This window comes from Lepidothrix coronata, unplaced genomic scaffold (genome assembly GCF_001604755.1).
Source record: "Lepidothrix coronata isolate B3197 unplaced genomic scaffold, Lepidothrix_coronata-1.0 Scaffold64, whole genome shotgun sequence".
Lineage (NCBI taxonomy): Eukaryota > Metazoa > Chordata > Aves > Passeriformes > Pipridae > Lepidothrix > Lepidothrix coronata.
This window is the reverse complement of record NW_016690244.1, coordinates 4,172,269-4,197,232: the sequence shown is the minus strand read 5'-3', so window position 1 is coordinate 4,197,232 and position 24,964 is coordinate 4,172,269. Positions and strand designations below refer to the sequence as shown.

The window sequence follows — 24,964 nt, the reverse complement described above, 5'->3', positions numbered from 1 at the left end:
AAAAATAAACAAGCACCTGCTCAGGAAAACAACTATCAAATACTTCAGTGAGCAGCATGCGTTTCACTCCAATGCTTCAGATAAGTCTCAGGATTGTGACAGTCTGTTTGGAACACACAGCCTGTGATATGAGACCAGCACGCTCATCACATGTAACAAAGATGGCAAAAAACTCTTTAACCATATGGGACATGTACCAGAATTTTCAGTCATGGCAGAGCCACAGGCTGTGCCCTGTGTGCATTGGGAAGCTGAAGGGGAAGAGATGTTATTGAGTGAGAGGAGATGACATCAGGGCCATTGATGGGACTGAGATGGAGGGGATATAAAGGTGAGTGTCTATCCAGTGATGCCAGCCAAAAGGTCCTGTCAGCTGGGTCACACTGTAGCCCCAGAGCAGCCCAGCACAACCAACACGAGAGGTCACCAGTGTGGTGGAGCAGCTTCATATGCTCAGAGAGATGCTGGTGGTTGTCACTGTCTCATTCATGATGTAAGAAATATTATATTTAGGTATGTAGTTATTGTGTAATTAGGAAAGAGAGAGAGTCACCTGGGTTGGGATGGTGGAGAGCAAGGGCAGAAGGGAAATTTAGGGACAGGGACCACTCAGCAGCAAGTTCTCATGCTTTCTTGCTCTTTTCAAAGTGGAGCTAATGGGTCTTAAGGGAGATCAGTAGTTCCCACTGGGAATAGATACTGATTGAACCACTCCCCCAGAAGTAATTTCCAAAACCATTTCTGTTGTAAACCTGTCTTACTCCAAATTAATTTTTCAGGTTTATGCAAGACACTAAGGTGCTTTACCTCACAAATAGAGCCAGATTTTTCTAATGTGCTACTGAGGCTGGACTCAACATCATAAACAAGATGGTGTAAACAAGAAAATAAAGCTTCTGATTAACCATTAGCCAGTTAAGATACCAGGCTTGGTGGTTAATTAATCCAGCCAGTGAACTCACCTCCTAAATGCCATCCAGAGATTTTAAGGTGCATTAATGTGCTGCAGCCATGTCTATGCTAGCAAGTAGTAGGGTCCGGGAGCAGATCCATAATGCAGAAGAGTGCTGAGATTGCAGTGTGCGCATTGTCCACCTTTCATCTGAGAGGAATCCACCTCTTGTGCCCTCTTCATGATGCAAACCACAGCAGGGCAAGTGGGGATGATTGGGGCATTCACTTTGTAAGTGCTCTCCTGACCCGAGCTGACCACTAATGTGTAGGCACCTTGCATGAATTGGCTCCATTCCAGCTTCTCTGAAAAAATACTGGGATAAGAAACACATTAAGAAATATTGCTTAATCCCAGAAGCATAATATTAGGCTTTATGGAGACATTCTTAGTGTGGAATTAATACATGAATCATACTGAATAGTAACACACGATCAAATACCTAAGACAACCGTTTTTTTTTTTTTAAAAAAACAATTTTCCTCAGCGGAAACTCATATTTCACAAGCTTTAAGGCATGAACAGCATTACTAACTAATGCATCCAAATCTCCATCTTATAAGGTGCTAAGTGACTATGCCAAATAAAAAAGAAGGCTGTCAGCAGCACAGCCAGGACCAGGCTGAAGACTTTCTCATCTAATCTTAGTAGCAGCCTCATGCCCATGACATCAGCACAGTGCTTGCCCATGCAGGAAGGTATCCCAAAAGACTGAAGATGGGAACTAGTCTGATTTCCAGAAAATAGCTTTTAATTGCTGAACAATGATCAATTCTGTTTGCTTTTAGAAGCTTAGGCTAAACTTGGGAAGGAGGGGAGCTTTCTTTGCCATGGGGTGTTGACCTGGCCAATGTCATTGCTGTCACTGCCTGTGCTTGATCTTTCATAGCTCTTCCCCAATAGCTAGTGACTGTATCAGAGTTATGGGATGCTTCCAACATCAGTGTGGACTTACTCACAGAGCAATGGCAACTGAATTTAGGGCAAGGCCAGTATCCTGCTTGGGAAAAGACCCTCAGGGTACGATGTGCCAGATACTGCCCTATCTGTGTCAGTTCACACCAGTGCTGGTACCAGTGTCTTTTTTTTTTTTTTTCCTGTAGACAATACAGTCAATTTTCCTCTGCTTCTCTCCTCTTTTAGAAGGAAAGTAAATCACTGCAGTTAAAATCACAAGTCCTAGTAAAAACTTGCTTGTTCCCAGAAAGCTAAGTATCAGAGCTTGCCTGAAGCTTAGGAAGAAGTGGCATCTTTTTCAATAAATTTACATCTCTAAATAGATGATAAGTGTTGAATCAATTTCCATATGTTTAAAATAGCGAGCATTAAGGATTCTGGCACTTCAAGCAATCAACTAATTTGGGACCATTATGAGAATATCTTTTATATTAGTGGAGCAATTCATCTGAAAATCAGGGACAGTCTGCAGCTCTGTGCCCTCTCAATATCATAAAGGATCACAAATAGACAAAAAATCCTCTTTGTTTGCCTGATGAGATTACGGTGCCTTACGACATTCAGGTCTTTGCAAAACCACCTTTCAGGCCTTAATAAGTCAATTTATAACATACCCCACACCTGGCTTGCCTGGCCACAAAATCTGCTCATGGCTACACAGATACAACGATAAATAAGAGTGCTGGCAGATACTTCCTGGTGAAAAAGGCAGAAACTGTGATGTACCAACTTCTGTATCCAAAGAAGATGCAAGGGCAGAAGCTGTGTAGTGCTCTCCTCCCAGTTTCTTCCATTCCTGTATCCAGTCTGGACTCATTAAGCGTCATCTCTGGCCATGCTGACTGGCTGCTTGCTGACCCTCAGCTGGCCAGCCCTAAACAAAGTTCACAACTCTTCATTCCTACCATTGTGTCTGTGTCTGAGATGAGACATACTGTTTCCGAAACGACAGTGAATATTAAACGTGCACTCAGCCTTTGCTTCAGAAAGCTTCAAGGAAAATCATCTTCTTTCAAAATCAGCTGGTGTTGGTTTTATCTGCATGTGGTAGGATGAAGGCTTTGTGGTGGGCTTTGAGGGTGAGAATAAAGGGAAGATGAAAGAAAAGTTTCAGGTAAAGGAATCCACAGTTAATCCGGCCTCTTATGTCACCCTCAGTTTGCTGAGTCATCTAATATTTCCATCATATTTCAGTACGCTGCTCACAAATGTAATGTGCCATTGCCTTAATAAATGCATAGCACTCTCAAATCAGAGGAAACACTGTGCTGTTCCTGCACAGGACCCGGCAATGTGGTGTGATACTGATGGTCTGGGTGTCAAGAGCAATATAGACTTCAAAGCTGTCTGCTGGCAGGACCAGGAAGATGATGGGCATCAGTCATCATTCTCCTTCATATTTAGCACATGATCTTCCTATTCCTAAAAAGCAGGGACTATGAGGACAACTGATTCAGGGGTTGTTTGATGACTTCTTAAAACTTAAGTTCATATTTTGGACCAGGTAATGCCACCAGGGAAAGCTTCTAATTAGCAAGTGGATTTTCACAGCCCAGATCTTCATCACTATTTATGTGTTTAATTTCTTACTGCCAAAGCAATAGCATATTGAACCACTGACTTCAAAAGGAGGATTTGTGTGAGCAGCAGGATCTTCATTCTATATAGATTTTTAACTAACATTTTAATTTAATTGAGAAACTGTGCATTTCTAATTCACTTTCCCTCTGCATCTTCTTGGCTTGTATCATTCTTCACAGTTTTCTTACTCCTTTCTCAACTCCATTTACCATAGAAATGGGAGAAAAAGAAAAATAAAGGCAACCCAAAGCAAAGCAAACAGCCACAGCTGTGTTCCTCATTAAAGACAAGAAAAACACAGACTGTCTAGAAGCTCTGGAAAGCTGAGTATCCTCAGGAGCAGGGAAGTCAGGTGGGGAACAATTTGCAAGATACCAGTGTGCTGACTCCTGGACTCCAGCCTCAGGGGACGACGTGGCTGTGTGCTCAGGGAAGATGCAGCAGCCGATGGGCAGGTTGGAAATATAGCAGCCAGGAATTTTTTACCTTTTAGTAGCCTCAGGGTAGATACTTGGCAGTTATAAATGGATCTGTTGGTCAACAGTCACTCAGCTTGAGTCCCTGGAAGAACCCACTGCTGCTTTGCTGCAGCAGGACACATTTAATGCTGTTACAGGCTCAGTGGAAATGCATGTAGAGCTGTGAGGGTGCAAGCACCATTGGAAGCCCTGCATAGACCAGGCTTTTGCAGGCACAATTGTTTCAGCACCTCTCTCAAGCAAGTGCAAATGTCAAGGCTCTGGACAGGTGAAAAGCGTGTTGTGAATGAACCAGTACTGATAACAATAACTAATATTTTCTTTTTAAAGGTCCATGGTGTAAAGAAGGTTTATGAGGGATTGGCCATGAGGGGATCAATCTCCCTCACCTATTTAATTCCTCCTAGGATTTCTTGATGTTTTTGTCTTCTGGAGCAAGGTTTCCGTAGGAAACCAAACTGTGGAGACTGCACAGAGATGCAAGAGAATAAGCTGACACAGAACAGCAGTTAAGGGTGTATCTCTAATAATTTACTGGAGCTCACCCTCCTGACCTTTCTGTATTTAGATCAGCAGGAAGGGTGCATAATGAGGGCTGCAAGAGGGCAATCGGGTTCTTACAGCTGGTCAGGCGAATTAGCGTGAATTGCTTGGCAGTTCACCAAAAGCAGACCAATGAGGGCTCTTCACAAGGGGAAAAAAAAATCTTGAAGGTGGCCAGTCCATGGGTAGGATTTTTCAGATTTCTAACCTGCTGTAGAGTAGAACAGTGGTTCAGTGTTTCAGAGAGGCACCACAGCCATGGGCAAGTTGCCTTTGTCTGACACATTTCAAAAACCCTTCTGCTCCACCACTCTCTGCAGTTTCTCGCTCCCCCCTCCCCTGCATGCTTTTTCCCCATGTCCTTTAGTGTCGCTGTGTCCTGGAGGAGTAGGGGAATAGTGAACACCTAGCAAGGTACTCTCCCTTTCCTCACTTGAGCACAGGGCTGTCGAGTTTTCAGCCTTCAAGACTATGCTCATCACCAGGCATTGCAGAGGCAAGATCTTTTGTAAAGATAACTCCTGGGAGCCAGGTACTTTAAAAACCTTCCCCTCCACACCTCCTCCAATCCATGCAAATGGCAGAAAATTGGTTTATCCTCTCAATCCTCATGCTGTCATTCCCTTTTCACCTGACTATTTAATTTCTGTGAATGTGGAGAACCTGCATAAAACCAGAAGTCACCTCTAAAGTGCAGATATTTATATTTTTGTTCCAACTAGTATGGCTGTGGCATGGCACGTGCTTTCTCTTCCTAATACTCTCCATATGTTCTTCAAATTGAAATGTGTTTTCCAGTAGATGATAGTTACTGGCTAGTGGCATCCCTCTGAAATGATCTAGCAACATTGCCCTGCCCTCGCTATGCCCTGGATCAGGTCAATGGAAAGAACCAGAGCTGCTGTGTCCCAGAAGAAGATGGAAATGGAAATGCATCCCTGCAGGACAGGAGAAACTACCTTCCCTCTGGTGCAGTTTTCCATCTGCAAGCCATCCTTGCCACAGCAGACAGCTTCTTGACCTCCCCTCTCCTCTCCCAAGAAGACAGTTGCTCCCCTTATATGGCCATGCTTTGGGGCACAAATGGTTATGGGTATTTGGAATAAGTAGGAAGAAAAACGATGTGTGTGGTTTCGGTATACAGTATTTCAGAAAAGCTGAGGCATTGTGCAGCATTGCTGGCCATCTACTCATCTCCTCAAATGAGCAGCAGGTGCTTCTGATTTTGACTTGCAGAGAGGCATAAGGGTGTCATGAACATTGCATCTGCCTCACGTCCATGTTGCCATCCCTCAGCCTCTGACATCAGCACGATGGCCAGGGCCACTGAGCCTGGCTTGCTCTGCAAGCAGCACTTCTCCGGTTTGTTTTCTAGCATTGCCAAAATCACCAGCCTTTACCAGGTTATTTTTATAATTTGCTCTTGGTGTTCAGGTGTTGGGGCAAAGAGACTCATCACATGTAAATAAACAAATAATCACATCTTTCTGATTTGAATGGCTGTGCTGTCAGACGTGACAAAGGATTTTGCAGCACATGCTGCAATAAGATATTTTAAATCTCATTCGAAGCCTGTCAGCTTCCCTACTCCACAGAAGGGAGATAGTGAACAGCACATACTTCAAAGAGACATTTTAAGGACTAAAAACACGTTCACGTGGCGCTTTGAAAATGCATATAAATCACAGGTGTTAACACTGAGATCTCGTTTATTTGAAATTGTGTCTGTTTGCAATGCAGCAGCCCTGACCTCCCCTTGCTGCTATGCGCCAGGGCGCTGTCAGGCAGGAGGATATGGCTGCCTGGCTGCCCACCTTGGGGAAGCACAAAGAGACAGTGGGATTGAGGTTGACCTTGGTGGCTGAGCACTGTGGCGTGGGACATCTCTGTCCTGGTGGTAGCATCCTGCCCACTGGTTGCTGGAAAGCAGTCACTGTCTCATTTTAGGAGAAAAGGCTGTATTTTTTCATGTCCAATTTTCATGCTAATTACTTAAATACACTTGGAAAAGAAAACACCGAATACCCAACAATGAAAGAGTGTTGAAGTTGAAAAGTCCTGCACAGGACTCACAGCCTTGCCAACCCCTGGAGGCCCAACAACCTGCAATCACGTTTGGGTTTCTGCAGGACCCCTGCCTCCTTCAGGAAATGGCAAGAGGTTTAGGATTTCCTTTCCAGCTGTTCAGGACACACCGCTCCAGCCCCAGGCTTCCTGCAAAGCCATAAGTCTTTAAGTGCCCTACACAGCAAGGCTTTCCAGGTATTACTACACTCACCTCCCCAGGCCTGTGTGGTAGGTAGGAGACTGATGTTGCCTCATTTTCCCCTGGTGAAGAGACATGCAGCAGGACCAGGGTAATTACCTACAAAAGCACACCTGGATTCTGGGATTTGAGGCACTTAGACCAGGAGCTTTAGAACATTAGCAATTTTTACAATGCTTTGCACATTCAGAGCACAGCTCCAAGTGTAATGAAGGGTGCTCAGCACTTGCCACTCTAACAGCAACCCAGGAATGAGGGCATTATCCAGGTTGTCTGTGAAGAATAGATGAAAATATCCTTTTGTGGGAAAACCAGCAGTCATTCACAACCCACATGCAGGAAGGGTCTCAGTTACAGTTGCACAAGCACTCATGTTGTTGGCATTTCCTTATACCTCAGGCTGCAATGCCAGAGGAGGTTTTTCTCTGTGGTGTCATTAGTAACAAGTTCTGCTGTATCCATGGGCACACCTGGGACAAGCCAGAGGCAGGAGACAATGACCACAGGGCTGAGCACAGCAGCATGGGTGCTCAGAGCATGCCCTGGGCCAGCCAGAGGCAGTGGGGCTGCATCCTTCCCGCAGCCTTGCCGGCACTGCTGTGCTTGGCCTCATTACCTCTGCAACTTGGAATCATAGAAACACTATTACCACCATACTCTAACCAACTGAGCTAATCTCAGGGTTATACAGGTTGGAAAAGACCTCTAAGATCACTGAGTGACCTCACTGATTACTTTGGAGTGGTCGAATGATTTATGTACCAACTAATACGTACGATGGGAGTGTATGATGTGTGACACAGACCATATTAGCTGGGCATTTGGTACCTGCTGTGGAAATGCAGTTAAACACCACTCAGGAGACAAGCAACTGGCTGTGTTAGAGGCCAGTGTTGTCTTTGTCCTTGCAAACTTTTCTGCCCACTGCCACATATGGGCTCTGTGCTTCCTATTCCCCTCTATGAATTCCCAGGCTTCCAGCTGAAAATCCATCCAGGCCTGTGGGGATTTGTTTTCCTTTGTGGCACAGTGGACACTGATGCAAATCTAAGGCCCTTACAAATGCAGACCAGCACTTTCCTCCTATGCCTTGCTGGATACATACATAATCATTTGGGATAAGCTTGGAAGAGTAACATGAACCTCACTGCAAACCCACCAGTCCCCAGTGACAGGATGGGGGGCTGGGAGCAACCTCCATAAAGCTTTCCAGTGTCATGGGGTGGAATCTGTCCACATTTGGACAGCCCAACAGCTCACATGTGGGTGGCTCCCATGAATCCAGTGCAAGGGGGACCCACCAGTGAGTTTAGCACAGTAGGTTCTGCCGAGATGCCGGCCCAGTTCTGGGAAGATGGAAGGGAAGAGGGAAGACGAGGCATCATCTCGCCGACAGCGCCTTCCTGAGTGGGCTTGAAGGCTTTTTTTTTGTTGATTTTTTCTTCCTTCCCCCCCCCCCCGCCCCCAAGTTGCCAGAAGGCGTCGAGTCAATTGTCTGCAGCGAATTCCAGCGGGGCCGGTGCCTGGAGCGGGGCGCGGGGCGCGCGGCGCGGTGCGGGGGGCGGGCGGGGCGGTGCGGGGGGCGGGCGCGGGGCGGTGCGAGGCGCGGGGGGCGCGGGCGGTGCGGGGGACGCGGGCGGGAGGCGGCGGCGGCGGCGGCGGGGTCGGCGATGGCTTTCGAGGCGCTGGCGGAGGCGGCGGAGCGGTGGTGCGCCCGCACGCCCTTCCAGCTCATCGCCGCCGAGGAAACGGAGCGGCGCATGGACTTCTACGCCGAGCCCGGCGTCTCCTTCTACGTGCTGTGCCCGGAGGCCGCCTGCGGGGACAATTTCGTGAGTGCCCCGGGAGGGGATCGGGGGTCACGGGCGTGCGCGGGTGCCCCGCGTGGGTGCGGGAACGGGTGGGGAAGCCCTTGCGCCGCTTTGGGACGCTCCGTCCGTGCGGGTCGCCGGTGCTTGGGGGGAGCACCGGAGGGGGAGCGCCGAGGGGGCGGAGGACGGGGCCGTGCCCAGGAGGGAGGGATGCGGTGATGGAGAGCGGCGGGGCCGGGGGCCGGGGGGATCCTCCCACAATCTGCAAAATGGAGTCTGCTGGCGGTGGGGGGCGGCCCCGCGGGCAGGGGCACCCCCCTCGCACCCCTCATCCCCATCGCCCCGGCCCGGGGAGGCTGCGGGCCCCGGGGCGGGCGGGGAGGAGGGGTGCGAGCCCCCCCGCCTCCCGCGCCCTGCGGGGTTGCAGCTGCTGCTCCCCCCGCGGCGCCTCCATCCTCCCGGGATGCCGGGCTGGGGCACGGCGCAGGGACGGGCGGACTGGCAGGACTGTCACGGCAAATGGAGAATGGGCAGGGATAAAATGGAGTCAGGATGACAGGAGGGCCGCGCCCCCCCCACCGCTCCCCCGGGCCCGCCGGGGCCGGGGAATCCGGGCAGGTGTCGCCGCGGCCGCCGCGCCCCTTCCTCGCCCGCCCGTCGCCGATTTCAGCGGCAAGTTCGTGCAGAAAAGGCACCGGCACCACAGCACTGGGCTTTGGGAAGGGTGTCGGGGGGTGCTTTTCCCCTTGTCCAGACCCTCCCGGTGGTGAGCAGAAGTGCAGGAAGAGTCACCGAAAAGCGGCACCTCGACACGAGGTTTGTAACCTGCCAAGTGCGAGTTAACTTCAATGAAAGGGTTTTATTTTGCTCTTTTTTTTTTTTTTAACGAAATAGCTCCTAGCACAGATCATTATTGTAGGAATGTTGTAGGTCTTTCCCTTCCCGGAGCAAGTCTTCTCCCTCCACCTGCTTGACAAATATTCTCTAATTCCCTTTTGAACAGGTAAGTGCAGTGTTAGCTCATTTGACAGATGGGTCCATGGAAACAAAGAGCAGTGAAGTGACTTCTCCTGGACCACAGATCCCAGCAAGCAGGATATTTATTTATTGTGTTGGGCAGATGGTCATGCTGAATTATGAAAGAAGTTATCTGGAGTTTAGTTATGCATCTGTCCAGGGATGATACATGAGATCTCCAGCTGTAGCAGTGGAGCATCTCAGGGTGTGGAGTCTTTCAGTCCTCTGTGGGACTAGCCCTGCACATCCATCTTCCCAGCACCTATGAGCCTGTCAGACCCCAGTGCTCATTCCTCTCTAGAGATGCCTGTGCCCAGAAAGGGCCATGCCTGATGGACTCTTAAGCAGGGATAAATCCAGTGCAGCACTAGGCTAAAACTATGATTGGACACTAATGCTATTGGAAATTGCAAAGAAAGCCCATTATTTTTCTTAGACATGTTTTGTTTCTTTATACACTGGTCAGTAATTGAGTGAACTCTTTCAAATCAAAGTCTAGTCAACTTTAAAAAAAAATCTTAAGCAGTTTCAGACTCAATTCCCATGCTTCCAACACTGACCTTTTTTTTTTTTGAGTTTTCAGTCACATTTCCCCCTCTTTTGACAAATATTTTCATTCCAGGGTACCTGTGGGAAAGACTCCCTGCCCAGAGCCACCAGTAGTAAACCTGAACAGAAGGACCAACTCTTATGTGGAACATAAACAGTGGAAAACTAGAAGCAGTGTTTTCTTCTGTCTCTTTCAGCATTAGTACTTGAGGCACTTTTTGTAATGATAATACTTTTAAAACAGGCAAATAGGTGTCATTCTTAATTTTTTTCCTGTTGATGGTGTCTGTTTAATGTGATTACGACCCACTAATGAGCAGATTCTCCAGAATCCTGTTTTCTGCTCCTAGTAGGGCTTAATTTCTAGTCCCAGCTTGGCTATCTTGGGGTTTTTTGCAGTCTTTTTTTCCCCTTATTTTCTAGAAGATAACTTTCCTTTCTACATGCGATTACGGGCTAAAGTTTATTTTAAGAAGAGTTAATAAAAGCCAAGGGACTGATTGTAATTTGCACTTTAAGCCTTGTTGCATGGCTCCTTTGGCACAATGGAGTGTGAAAGTGAGTAAATATAAACAGAATTCACAGTGACACACTTTACAACCTTTTTGCACCCTGTGACTCCTATAAAGGAGCCTTACATTTAATAAGTATCTGGTGCCTGGTATTCTTGTACTCTTTTTTTATGTCTTCATTTCATAATAATGCAACTTAAAAAGCTATGTAGGAGGTGCCAGAGAAGTCCGTGATAACCCACTTGTGAGGAGGAAATGATGAGCCTGATGTACTTAAAAGGGAGGAGGAGAAAAACATGGAAAGGTTGTCAAGATCCAATCTGGGGGAGAATAATTCTGAATTTTGTATAAAATCAGAGATGCCAGATCACAACAATCAAACATTTTTAATTTCCTGAAAAGCTATATTTGAGCTAGGTCTTTAACATGGTAGAGATGCAGGAGACCCATGTAGACACTTATTGACATTTTCAGTACCACTTGGACAATAAAACTCTCTGAATCAGCATTTTAGATAGCTGAACTATGTATAATTTAGCTCCCGAGGCTTGTGGTGTTCTCAAGAAATTAATTGGCCTTGTGTAGCCATAATCAAGGAGGGTGAGGCTTGTGATGCTATTCCTTGTCGTCTGTCATTTGTTTTGCCACCATGTTATTTATATACTGGTATTCAAAGTAACTGCTAAAATAAATAAAAATACGAGGCCATTTTGATTCAAGATTTCCTGTAAAATATTTTAGAACAGAGCCAGTGAGTCTGAATATTTTCTGCAAATGGAATTATCCTCACACAGAAAAAGTTTTGCTGCCATGCTCAACGAGTCAGCTAGTTAGAAAAAGGTGGTCTAGCAACTGACTTTGTTGTCCAGCAACACTGAGTGGTCTAAAAGTGTGAGGGAAAGCAAACCCTTCCAGATGCAGCCCTATGAATTGTCTCAGCTATCTGCAGTGTGTAGATGCTGAGCTAAATAATTCAACCATGATCCTAGGTCAGCTGAGGTGGAAATTAGCGTCTGTGTGCTTTTGTAGTGACACAAAGCAACTGTGAGCAAAACTGGGCAAGCTTGGAAAACACATACTCAGATGATGAGGTTAATATTTTTTTAATTAAATAGCCACAGCTGGGCACTGTGGTCCACCAGCTTGACAGCAGACTGCTTTTCCCACTGCAAAGAGATCCTTAGGCATCAGGTTTTCCAGGAAAAGCATCTCCTTATGTGTAGCCTTAATTACTGCTTTAACTTTCTAAGCAGGAGCTGAATCCTCAAATTACGTTTGTTTTTATTTTGAGGTACCAAAATTCCTTTTGAAGGTTCCTCTGGAGACGCATGAGTCAGTGCTGAGACAGTTCCTGCACTGCCTTGGTGCAGCACTGAACCTCCACAGAGAGCTGTAGGCATTATAACCTATAGGCATTATAGCCCTGGTGTTTATTATGGTTGAGGTTTTTTTGGGGCAAAGATAAAATCAAGCCATTTCCGAAGGAGATGCATGACTAATGGCATGTGAGACCTTTCACAGTGCATTTGTTGCTACAGTCAACATTTGAAATCTTCTGCACATGGAGAGATTGTTTGAAGCCTTACTTGCTTATTGCCTCATGATGCTATGCAAAAAAGTCTCCTCAAAAACTCAGTGATCGAGTTGCTCCCTTAGGTTTGCCCCTTATGCTAGATCATCTTATTCTGCAATACTGCTGAGAAATTCACACTGGAGTCTAAAACATGGCACAGCTTGAAAAGAGATTGTAAAAACATGGTAGGACAACATGGAGTTACCTTTCCCTGGGGAACGAAGTACCTATTATTTATTAAAGGGCGGGACTTGATTTTTATTTATGTAGAAGCTCCTGTGTATAGCTCTGGTAGTTGAAAGAAGCCACAATTTAAACAAGAATGAGGATCTCAGCAGTCATAATCGTTTTATACATATAAACAATTACAACCGGTTTAGTACGAGCCAGGAATTGCCAAGCTGCAATATCCAGCTCTGAACTTCGATGAAAAGATTAGGAATAACTAAAGAGTTATTGCTAACCTGAAGTAAGGAGCCAGAGCTCCAAAATCTTGAGGCTGTTCTTAAAATGTTCTAATTTGAAAGTTTTCATTAGTTATTTTGTAGAGGGCTCATTTGAGTTCACTTCATGTACCTTCTGCCTTTTTAGACCGTAGAAATCACAAAGTGCAGGCTTTTTTTCTGCCTTTTTTTTTGTAAACAGAAGCTGAGATTTAGTTGTATATTTATAGGTTTGCAAGGCCCATGACTCTAAGATGGCATGAAGTATCATGAGACTTGTGGTATGTGCATTTGAGAGTTGGCAAGACTGCAAAGAACTTATTTTTATTGCCAGAATGGTTAAGAGATGACTCTGGTTATATGGAAGAGCAGAACCTACTCAGTAATGCAGAGTTGTTTTCATAACAAAACATTTCACTATGTTTATGCTTGTAAAATGCAACAAGCAGCAAAGAAAATGTAGGTCAAGTGATGTTCATAGCAAAGCAGCTAGTTTTTATCTTAAAGGTGCAGCTTAGATGATGTTAAGTACTGTTTTCTTTCTTTAAGTGTAAAACTGCATCCCTGGCGGGTACTCACCACTGAAGGGGAAGGTGACATGCAAGCCTTATGTTAGGGATTGAAACATCTGTCATTTTGAGTCTTTCCCTGAATGTTAGTTAAGCTTCAGAGAGACCCTCCTTTTTCCTTGTTTAAGTGTAACCTGCTGTTTATAGCAGAGTAAAAAGCTGCACGGCACTTTGGGGAAAAGAGCTGCAGTGCAAAAAGAGAGGTACCAGAGTCTCAAACCAATTTGGCAGTATCGTGCTTCTCTGTGTAGCTGACTGCCTAAGACAGTTCCATACAAAAAATCTTCCAAAACAAAGTCTTTAAGGTTATACATTAGCTTGTGCTGTGTGCTGCCCTTCTTGTCTGAGCACTCCCACCATCACTTGCCAGCTCTGTTTCAAAAGAAAAACCTCCTAGCAGCAGAATAAACATCAGTTTTGGGAGAGGTTTCGCAGAGTCAGGCTGGGGGAGCAGCATCTCCGAAGCAGGAGCAAGATGAGAGGAAGATCTGAAATGGGTTTAAGTGTGCCTACCTGTGAAGAGATGATCAGGTTGTAAGAGGAGTAAACCTCAAAACAGGGGGGGAGGCTTGAATTGTCAGGATGTTGTGAGTGCCCAAACATCTCTCCTTGGCTCTGTGTCTAGACTGCGGGTGTATTTTACATCTTTTCTTCTGCATCGTCAAGAGAATTACACATCAAGTTCCACCTCCAGGGTCACATCATATTTGCACTAACGCCAGGAACAGAAAGAGATGCTTTGTCTCCCTGAGGGCTTCATTGCAGTGGGTGATGCAGAAGAGGAGAAAACCCAACGTGACTTCCAGGTCTGAACAGGGCTGATGTCAAATGAAAACACCTTTATGGGTAAAATGTGCATGCACAAAGCGTGCATACCCTTCATTGCTGGTGCAGTCACGAGGCATTTTCACTTCTGGATCTATTTCCCTGCTTTCTGATGCATCATGTTAATAAAATGCAGGTTCCTTCTCAGAAGTGTGGCTTCTGAAACAGCCTGCAGCGTCTGTCCCCAGGGCAGGTCTTGAACTGCAGGAGGCTCGGTGTACTTTGGCAGATGTTTACAACATGTGACCTTATAAAATCACATGGAAAGGTTGGCATGAATTCCTGTTAATGTCTTTACTTTCTTGTGTTGCTGTTGGCTTTCAGCACGTGTGGAGCGAAAGTGAAGACTGCTTACCTTTTCTGCAGCTCGCACAGGATTACATCTCCTCCTGTGGGAAAAAGACACTCCATGAAATACTGGAAAAAGTCTTCAAATCCTTCAGACCTGTAAGTGCTTTTTTTTACTTCTAAACGTTGACTGTTGCCTGTGACTTAATAGAGCAGCACTGGATAGAGCAAGGTGTTTTTTTCTTCTCCAGGAACTTATGCCTCCAGTCAGCTGCCTGGGCACATGAGTGTTATACATAAACTACCGTTAGGCTGTTGGAAATTGTTTCTTGGAAGTTAGCTGCCTTTTTATTTCCATCTCTGTGTTTGAGAGGATGAGATTCCCATCCGGGGTGGGAGGCCAACTGGTGCGTCAGCCGGTGGCAGTGGGCAGGGACTTGCGTCCTGCTGATGCAGCGCTGACTCCGAGGAACGGGACACGAGTCAGCGCTGTGGGACTTTGTGGCAGAGTTGTTTCCTGGCACTGGAATTGGGGAGTTTTGCAAGGATATGAGTAGCAAGAGTAGACCTCTGGGAAGCTGGAAGTACGGTCTCTCCTCAGAGTGATTTGTTTTATTTTATGGTTGGCTTTTTTTTCCTCCCGAGTGATCCAGATTTTGCTCTTAGGATGGTTGCCACTTGGTATTTGCAAACGCCAGTTTGGTCACTGCTTGAGAAGAAGTTGGAACAGAAGCTGGGCTTTGTGGAGAGGGGGCATGTGTGTTTCTGTTTTGCTGCTGCTCAGCTTTCTCTGTCCTTGTTTAACACTAAGATTTGGGTCAAAGCCTGGATTTCATTAGGGTGAGGTGTCTTAGGCTGACTGTTGTCCTTCATTTTTGCCAAATCCTCCCTTCGCACAGCTCTCCTTTTGAATGCTTGGGGCTGGCTAACAACTTGGTGCAGAGCAGAGGTTCATTGCCAGAGCCATTCTCCCATGATGTCCTTGAGAAAGTTGACTGATGGAGATTTTTATACTCAACTGAAAATGTAGACCTTTTCCCCTCCTATCTTTTTCTGGATGACTAACTGAGAAGACTGAAAATGTATCCCAAGTATTTAGTGCAGAAGGGAGGGCCTGGAGCACTGATATGAAAGCACTGGCCCTCCCTGTGTTACACCCTTGCAATGATTTGCCGCAGACCGCCACAGCTGGGTGACATAAAAGAGCATAATTTTAAAGAATCCTTTGAGAGGCTGGAAATAAATAGAACAGATGCACACTTTTCTTAGAAAGGACTGGAAATCTGATCTGTCACTACAGCTGCTTGTAATTGTGAAAACATACAAAAAAATATAAATATGTTTCCCAGAACAGTATTTGGCTCTTGGATCTTCGTAATTGTTTTCTCTTGCTCAGAGAAGCTGTGTCTCTGATGAGAAACTTCCACTGGTTTAACTAAAGAGGACTTCAGAAAGACTTAATTTCAATTGGTACAGATTACTTATTTCATTTAAACCACATTTATTTCCGCATAGTTTAAGTTACTGAGAAATTCAGTCAAACCAAGTTGAGCTGCTCTTCAAAATAAAAAGGTTCAAAGCAGGAGGAACTATTATGCTCATGTAGCCTGGGCCCTTCATTAATACATCACATTTCACCCCATGATTCTGACAAGCACATAAATCATGGTTGAACTGGAATGTGTCTTTTCCAAAGACACCCACTCTTGATGTAAAGTCTTCAGGTGAATTAAAGGATACAACAGTGCTGGGCACTTTTTCTTCTCATTATTAGTTATGGTGCTCTGAAAGTCTCTTCTGTTTGCAATCTACGTTCTTCTAGTTTTGCTTCCTAGCTGTTGAATTTCATTTTGCTTTTGTTTGCTCAAAAATGGTGTCCTCAACTGCCAGAAACCTCTTGCAGACTGTAGTCAAGTACCTCTTCATTTTCTCTTGGATGTACCACAAAGAGTAAGTTTCTCAGATTCTCCTTTGGCCTAGTACTGAGAGATTTGCATCTGTATAACAAAACTGGGTTTATGATTTGAGGTACGGTTTTATGTAGATAAGTCTAATAAGGAATGTATTGACATTTTTCCCTTATTGTAATTATTAAAAATAGCACATAAACGGTAGGAAAGATTTTTAAAACTGTGTGGTGTTACCATAGATGTATGGAAACAGTTATTTTGTGCCCTCAGGCCTTTTCCAGAACAAAATCACTTTTCTTCAGTATTGGGAAATTATTTCCTTGGCATCGCTTCATGCTGTCCCACGTCCTTTTTCTGCTGGACCCTTTTTGCTAATGAAACCACCTTGCTGTCAGCTTTAAGGCAACAGTGCATTTGCAGGGCATTTCTTCTCCACTGTCCCAAGCAAATCTGCTGTCAGAGACCAGTCTGGCAAACTTCAGTTTGAAAAATGTCAGTTTAGGTAAAAACTGCTGAAGGTCAGACTGGGCTCTTCTGAAGTATCTAGTGGTCCTGGCTATCAGTCTGGGAGGAGGGGGACTAGGTTTTCGGCATGTGCTTGCTAAGCACCTTTTGAAAGTCTTCTCCATTTCAGTATTCCCAACAGACATCCAAGATTATTAGATAGTTCTGAAATTCTTTGTTGGAGTCCTTTGAAGGGAAATACTTAGAAGAAAATAGTGACAGTGCATCTGCATCTTTCCATGCCCTTACGCACAGCATGAGCATCTGCCCTCCCATAACTGAGGGGTCCAAGACCAATATTTGTCCAGTAACTGAGCTCAGCTCTGCTCTGCACATTCACAGTGACAGACCAGCTGTGACTTCATGAGCTTACCCTGAGGCTGTGGGGTAGGAAGGGACTGGCTGCTGCTGCACAGGGCCCTGTGTTTCAGAGACAGTAAGAACAGGGATGCCCAGCAGTTGGCATCTGTCTCAATGAGAGACAGATTTCCCTCTGCTCACTACTCTTCCCTGGGCACAGAAGGCAATGAGGGTGTTCTGGGGCTGCTCACCATTCCTCACTGCTCTCAGGCATCTCTCCCTAATGTTACAGTGCCAGAGTAAGATATTTCATTAGACAAGGCTTTTAAAAAGTGTTGGTTAACCTGCAACAGCTAAACCATACCTCTAAATCCTGCTGTAGGCAAGGTCAAGCTTCTTCTTTAATGAAGTTGGGGGGATGTTGTCTTTGCCCATTAATGCCTTCCTGGATCAGTTTCCACAAAACTCTGATTTGCCTTATTATCCACTTATTCAGGGAACATCCAAAAGTGCCAGACACCATGCAGGTACATGGTATCAATCAACAGCACTGGGCTCAAATACTGTTACTTGCCTCAGAGCATCCCACTCCTCCAATGCCCTTGTCTCTCTGGTGTCAGAGGTGCCACACTCAGGTGCCAGAGGTGCCCATGCTAGTGCTTGTAAGCATATCTGCCTGGAGACTAAGCCCTTTCCACAAGGATTCAGCAGAACTGTGTTGTCTCTAGTGTAGCATCACATGGACCGCTAAAGCTCAATCTTGTATTTGGTTAATTTATCCGTCTGCCTGTCCATCAGCTTTTGGTAGGAGGCAATGTCACTCTGCATCTGTGACTTAGTAACTACTAGATTATTTGTATAAAATCAGGGCACTTGGGAAGAGTTAAGAAAGACAAATTTAAGAAATACCTGAGGGACATCACACGAACTGGCAACGTTTGCAGAGAACCAAGGCATGAGTTGTACAATTCAACGGCAAATTCCAGGTGTCGCACACCGCGCTCCTCTTCAGCCTGAAAAAGCCTACATCTGAACTAGGGAGTCTGCAGTGTAAAAGCCATTTATCCCATATTCACTGAATTCATACATATCCTGGTGACCTCTCCTTTACCTCCAGATGGGTAGTTTGGCCAGCAGGAATAAATAGATGTAGTTCAGGCAGTGCTGCCACTGGTTGTTATCTTCTCTCCCTGCTTTTCTCCCTACCTTCTCACCATGCTCCTGTCTTCCTCCTCTCCACGGGTCTCCACCTGGCAGTTTTGTTCCCCTTGGCTCTTTGACTGATGGATCAGCTCTCTGTTTCTACGCCCCTTTCCTCTTTTACCTCTTTTCTCCTTATTTTTGCTCTCCAATTAAATCCTTTCAAGTCTGCCACATAGCTGATAATGTAATATGTGAAGCAGATATGGATTAGAAGCAGAAACTAGTGTGTTTGAAAGAAGACAAGGTCGGAGTTAGTCTAGGGTCAACTCAGGCCGTCTTCATCATCTTATTTTGTCCTTATCTTTTGTACACCCTCCTTCCATTTCGACCAAGTGTTTGTAGAGCTCCCTGCACTTTGGACCCTGATCATCCCTCCTTGGTGACAAGGTGTGGGCTGGTTTGCCACTGCAGTCCAGAGAGCAGTAAGGGGTTAACAGCAGTGAGGGACCATAGTCCTGTGGGAGGCGACAGGATTCAGCCTCTAAAAGTGAGATCTGCATGGTCAAGGTCCTTGGTGCCTTGGAAGGTCATAAAGTGTCTGTGAGAGAATAAAACTGCATCTTCCTTGGAGGAGCCTCCCATCCTATTCCGTCCCATCCTATCCTATCCCATCCCATCCCATCCCACCCCACCTCACCCTATCCCATTCCACTCCACCCCACTTCATCCCATCCCCATCCTTCCTCCATAAAACCACCAACATCTGCAGCATCACTCTTATTTGCGCTGCTCCAGAGGAAGAAGAGCTGGGTTTCCCAAGGGCGAAGAGAGAAGGGATGTGTGAAAAGCAGGATGTGTTTCCCATGCTTTGGGACTGTATAAGTCTTTGCGGTTCTTGTGGTGTATGTTGTGTTTTCCATGCTCATGTTTGCATGAGGAAGTCTTGCAGTATCCCATAAAATGAAAACTCATGTGCCTCATTTCCTTGCAAATCAAGGAGGAATTATAACCAGAGCTGGGAAAAAAAAAATAGGGTCAAAACTCTTTCTGCCAGGTGATGTAAACAGAGGAGTACAACACTCACATTTAATTTGAATCCACCAGATCAGTTTAGCAAAAAATAATACTGGTGTATAAGAAAGTCTAGAGAGCCCTTGCTTTTGCCTTTTGAAAACTGAGTATTTTAATTTTAGCTTCAACACAAAACAAAACCCCCGCATCCTGAAAATGAACGAAGCAGTTTCGCGTTCAGTTAAGCATTTGATTTGAAAGATATGTACGCGTAGGAATTTACTTTGTTCTGCTCAGAAGACAAGAACGTTTTCCGTTTGGGGTCTCGCTGTAAGTATTTTTAAAATACAAAGGAGGGGATTTAGTCAGAAAATTGTCCTTCCATTTCCCTGCTGAAGAAGCCTCGCAACTAAAAAACTGATTGCCTCCCAGTGACAGTGAGGAATACAAGCTTCATTGCATTCAGAAGCTAATTCTGTGCGTTGTATTTGTGTCCACTGAATAATCTTGAATGTTGATCACAGGCTGAATTAGTTTAGGTCCCTAAAAATCTGCCTTGTCTCAGCCTTCTCATTTTCATGCTCTCACCTAGCGAGTGTCACCCTCCTCCCAATTTTTATGGGCTTTGCCTCTTTCAAGAGCTAACAGCTGCATCACTCTCCAAACAGAGTCTTTCATGCATCTGCGCTGATCTTCCAGCCCTTCCAAGCTAAATACATGGTATTCCCAGTAATGCCTGGCATATGATTTTGCTTTGTGGCTATTAATAGCTGTTAGTGTAGGATTCTAATATGAGATTTCCACAACAGATGTGTTATTTTGACTGTTATTTGGTTTATCTGTCTTCCTGACTTCTGTTGGCTTGGCAACCTTTTGGAGGAGAGGAGAAAAGTTCAAACATGGCTGTTTACTCCTTTTCCTGTAGTGAACAAGGCACGTTGCAGTGATCGGAGCCATCAGGTGGAGGCATCCAAACATTGTCCAAAGAAGACAGGCTTGCAGTTCCTCACAAGCCCAGATCTAATTTGCAGAAGTTTAAAGGGGCTCAGACAGTTTTGAGTGGAATACACAGTATTTTTCACTACAAGGGCTTCACCCAGTGTACAAGGCTTTGTCTGGTGTATTGGAGTGAAGGGTTCAAGAGAAGCATTTAACAGGTTGGATTCTTAAGGTTTTTAGGGAGTCCTTTCCTACTCCATACTAGCCAGTTCTGCATGAGGATGCTTTCTTCTTTGGCTTTTATAGTGTTGCTAAAAAACAATCTTAAACCAAGATAACTACTGCTACAGTATTATCATGATTCTTTCTGAAGTTAAACCACTGCCAAGTCTTAAACACTCAACAATTCATAATGCAACCTCAGGGAAGAATGTGAAGCTTTTTGCAAGTGCTTTGTTTTGGTTTTATTTATCTTCCGGTCTCTGAGCACTTAATTTGGTGTGAGGATGCATTTTCAACTCTTTCTCTATCCCAGGAGGGAGAGAAAGAGAGCCAAGATCATTATGCAATACTGTTATTCCAGGGTTTAAGGTTTTCAAGAAGTGGCATGTAGGATTTGTGTGAAGATTTGCAGTAAAGCTGCATGAGTGGGTAATTCACTGTTACACAGTATTTTCTCTTCTTTGTAGTTACTTGGGCTTCCAGATGTTGATGATGATGCATTTGAAGAATATAACGCAGATGTGGAAGAAGAGGAACCAGAAGCTGATCACCAACAGATGGGTGTCAGTCAGCAGTGATTTTCTGAGAAGCTAAAATAATTCGGAAGCCTTTGGTACCAGGTGGGGTCAGGTGGTCCCACGTTAGCCTGTTTGAATTAGCACATCACAAGGGGATATCTGGCTGCCAAGATAGAAGTTTCACAAAAAATGGTTTAAAAAAAAAAAAAAATAATTTGTGATGAGCTTTGCTAAGAAGTGACCTGAATTTTGCTCCTGCTTCAGTGGGTTTTCTATGGAGTTGTCTTGGTAGCATTCTGCCGCTATCAGTCTAGAAGTAGTTTTGTTGCTGACTTGTCTCTTCGATTTGTGCTCGAGAGTAGCATTCGCTGACGTGAATGTAGAGTACCGAGAATGCAGGAAACGTGTGGTGAGAGTGCCGAGTCCTCACCGGTGACCTTTCCAAGGAAACCAGCGCAGAGAGCAAACACCACACAACCTGCGCTCTTCTATTTAGTTCAACAGCTATAGTTTTTGAAAAAGTACCGAACTTGGAGAAACTTCTCCTTAAAAACAGTAGTTTAATAGTGGTTGGTGCTGCAGAAGTGCATGTGAAGGCTTAACAAAAATAATGGGAAGTGGGAAATCCAGGGGGTGTCAGACATATTAATGTTGTTTTACTGACACCTGAGTTTACAAGTGCTGAATTGATAACTGGGAGTAATGTGTACCAGCAGCACACATTATTGCCAGCCCTGGTACTCAAAACACCTTGTGATCCAAAGGCAAGTGCTGCTTTCTTACAAATGAAGTAAAAAATAGCCATTGCCTATCTCACTTCTGCATGACAACCAACTTTAAGCTTCGCTGGTTTTGATACACTGCCAAATTATTACTCAAACCTTGTGGCATCGTGAATTAGAATCATAGAATATACTGAGTTTGAAGAGACCCATAAGGATCATCAAGTCCAACTCCTGGCCCTGCACAGAAGACCCCAACAATCACACCGTGTGCCTGAGAGTGTTGTCCAAATGCTTCTTGAGCTCAGGCAGGCTTGGTGCTGTGACCACTTCCATTGGGAGCCTGTTCTAGTGCTCAACTACCCTCTGAGTGAAAAACCTTTTCCTGATATCTAACCTAAAGCTCCCCCAACTCAGCTTCCTGCCATTTCCTCAAGTCCTGTCACTGGTCACGAGAGTGAAGAGATCAGTACCCACCCCTCTGCTTCCCCTCGTGAGGATGTTGAAGACCGCAGTGAGGTTTCCCCTCAGTCTCCTCCAGGCTGAACAAACCAAGTGACCTCAGCTGCCCCTCATACGGCTTCGCCTCCAGACCCTGCACCATCCTCGTGGCCCTCCTTTGGATGCTCCCTAATAGCCTAATGGCTTTCTTATATTGTGGTACCCAAAACTGCACAAAATATTCAAGGTGAGGCCACACCAGTGCAGAGCAGAGTGAGACAATCTCCTCCCCGGACCTGCCTAATGCCCCCTAGGACATGGTTGGCCCTCCTGGCTGCCAGGGCACTGCTGACTCATATTCACCTTGCCATTGACCAGGATCCCCAGGTACCTTTCCATAGTACTGCTCTCCAGCCTCTCCTTCCCTAGTCTATACACACAACCAGGATCGCCCTGTCCTAGGTGCAGAATCCAGCACTTGCCCTTGTAAAACTTCATCGAGTTGGTGAGAGATTGCCCATCTCCCTGATTTGTCGCAGTCTCTCTGCAGGGCCTCTGTGCCCTGGAGGGAGTCACTAAATTGCTCCTCCCAGTTTAGTGTTTTGGCAAACCTACTTAGTATTCCTTTGAGTCCTGCATCCATGTTGTTAATGAAGATGCTGAAGAGAACTGGGCTGAGAATGGAGCCCTGTGGAACTCCACTAGTGACTGGATGCCAGCCCAGTGTTACCCCATTCAGTATAACTCTTCTGCCCAACCTGTGAGCCAGTTGCTCACTTAACACAGTTATCCAGCTTGGTCCTGGACGTTTTGTCCAGAAGGATACTGAGAGAGTATCAAAAACTTTGCTGAAGTCCAAAAAGGTGACATCTGCTGGCTTTCCTAGATCAGGTAGGTGAGTTACCCTGTCATACAAGGAAATCAGGTTCTACAAGCAGGACTTTCCCCTCATGAAGCCGAGCTGGCTGTGGCTGAAGAGTGTGTTGTCCTCCAGGTGTTTTTCAATACCTCCCAGAATAATCTTTTCCAAGATTTTATTGGGCACCGAAGTGAGACTGACTGGCCTGTCGTTTCCAGGGTCCTTCTTGAGTGCACCTTAAGTGCAACTTGAGTGCAACCTAACATTGAAGCCATAGGGATATAAACCAGCACCTGGTTCTTAAAATTATGCTGGACCTCTTCCTCTCCCTGGGCCTTTGAGCTAGTGTGGTCATTTACACCTCTTTGAAGGGGAGTTAAAATACTACTACTTTGACTGATATAAAATCTAGTGAGTTTTATTTATCAGGGAACTTGCTCCCCAGAAGGGTTTGGTGAGGGTCTTGGTATAAAGGAGAGGAAGACCCTCATGTTTTATACCTGTTTTGCATAGATTTAAGTGACTTGGATGAGTGCCAGACTGTGAAGATGCAGGGTCTCTTTATTTACTTGCCTTTTGTACTGAAAATTTAAGAAGCAAAGGTAATTCTGTTGTAATACAGCTGAAGAAAAATGTTTCTAAATTCACTCCTTTTTTCCAATTTTTTAAAAACCATTAGACAAAGGTCACACGCTTCAAAAGCCCTTTTATACAGAATTAGCTTTATAAAAACAAAGAGTGAGTGAAGAGAAAATGCTTGGACAACTCCTAGAAACAGCTCTCATCATTTTGAAAACCCTATTATTAACAATGTCTCCTTTTCAATAGACTTTTTAAAGACTCTTTTTCCAAGGTTACTAAAGAGAGCAAGTTTTCTTGGTGGTTTGATGATAGTGGCTTCAGAGATGCATAGCACATGATTTTTTCAGTTGGAGGCAAAGACCTTCTGTAACTGGGATGATGTGTGGTACCCGAGTCTGCACAGAAGTGTCTACAACACTGTAAAAGTCAGAGTTTAAGAATATAAAAAGAAAAAAAGTGGAAGAAAACCAGAGCTTAATGCAACTTTGTACATTCTTTCAGCATGCAGCGTAAACATGGTAGTCGCAGCACATTTTCTATGGACTAGTGACGTGAGAACTGTGGCAGTTCATTGTATAACACTGTACAGCAGCAATAGGCTTTTTGCTTACTAAAATAAAGTGTAAGACCAGTGGTTTCCATCCCTGCTTTAAGTCCCTAAATTTTTCTTTCCTCTCCAGCTAGGACAGATACTATAACCTCAAACAAAGCCTTCCTTCAGGAAAACCTTTCTCTTCATAGCATCCAGTCCTTGGGTCGTGGCTCATACAAGTAGGGGCTGACTTTCCTCTGCTCTAGCATAATGCAAGCAAGCCGTTTACAGTAGCCCAAGCAGGAGGAATAGTCCTACCATCCAGGTTTGCTGGCCACTTGCACCCTTTTGACTCAGGGGAAGGTGCAGGCACCCACACACATACCTGCAGAAGCTGTGGCATGGCTGCATTGTGAGCTGGGCTGAGGGGTCTGTCTGACTGGCATATAACCCTCTGCCTTTTTACAGACAGGTAGTTTTCCAGCTGGATCAATCCTACCATGTGGCTAAGTGTGTGGCTGCACAGACGAGTGCCAGCACAGCAGAAGGGAGGGTGCAGGGGTGGACTGGGGTAGTAGCTGAAGACCTGCTGCTAAATGTGCCTTGCACAGTGTTAGGGGCCCACGGTGGAGGTGCAGACCAGCCTAAATGCTGTGAAGGATTGACTCCACAAGGCTCGGTGGAGAACTGGGCTCTGGCTGGCAGCAGGATACATGGCAATTCAGGAAATGAGGAAAGACTGTAGGATCCAGTGCTTGCAACTGCATACAGGAGGTTGTAATATGTACTGCACTCTGCTACCTTTCCCTGTGTATTGATTGAATTGTTAGTGAGGGGTTGAACATTAATATGGTTGCAAGCAAACAACGCTGTAAATTATGTAGATATATTATTATTTTCTGTATTCACTAACTTA

At 45.3% G+C, this 24,964-nt stretch overlaps 1 protein-coding gene across 1 annotated transcript; it reads left to right on the top strand.

Annotated features, from left to right (window-relative positions):
• Positions 1 to 8,413: 8,413 nt before the first annotated feature.
• Positions 8,414 to 21,159, top strand: MTURN (maturin, neural progenitor differentiation regulator homolog). Its single transcript, XM_017818023.1, has 3 exons — positions 8,414 to 8,610; positions 14,402 to 14,524; positions 20,862 to 21,159. The coding sequence occupies exons 1-3, from the start codon at positions 8,449 to 8,451 to the stop codon at positions 20,970 to 20,972; spliced, it is 396 nt and encodes a 131-aa protein (XP_017673512.1). The 5' UTR covers positions 8,414 to 8,448; the 3' UTR covers positions 20,973 to 21,159.
• The last annotated feature ends 3,805 nt before the right edge of the window (positions 21,160 to 24,964 follow it).

Excerpts from the sequence above, each read along its gene's own strand:
- MTURN (XM_017818023.1), top strand. The coding sequence starts at position 8,449 with ATGGCTTTCGAGGCGCTGGCGGAGGCGGCGGAGCGGTGGTGCGCCCGC. Across the intron at positions 8,611-14,401 it reads CCGCCTGCGGGGACAATTTC|CACGTGTGGAGCGAAAGTGA; the intron begins GTGAGTGCCCCG and ends GTTGGCTTTCAG. Across the intron at positions 14,525-20,861 it reads TCTTCAAATCCTTCAGACCT|TTACTTGGGCTTCCAGATGT; the intron begins GTAAGTGCTTTT and ends TCTTCTTTGTAG.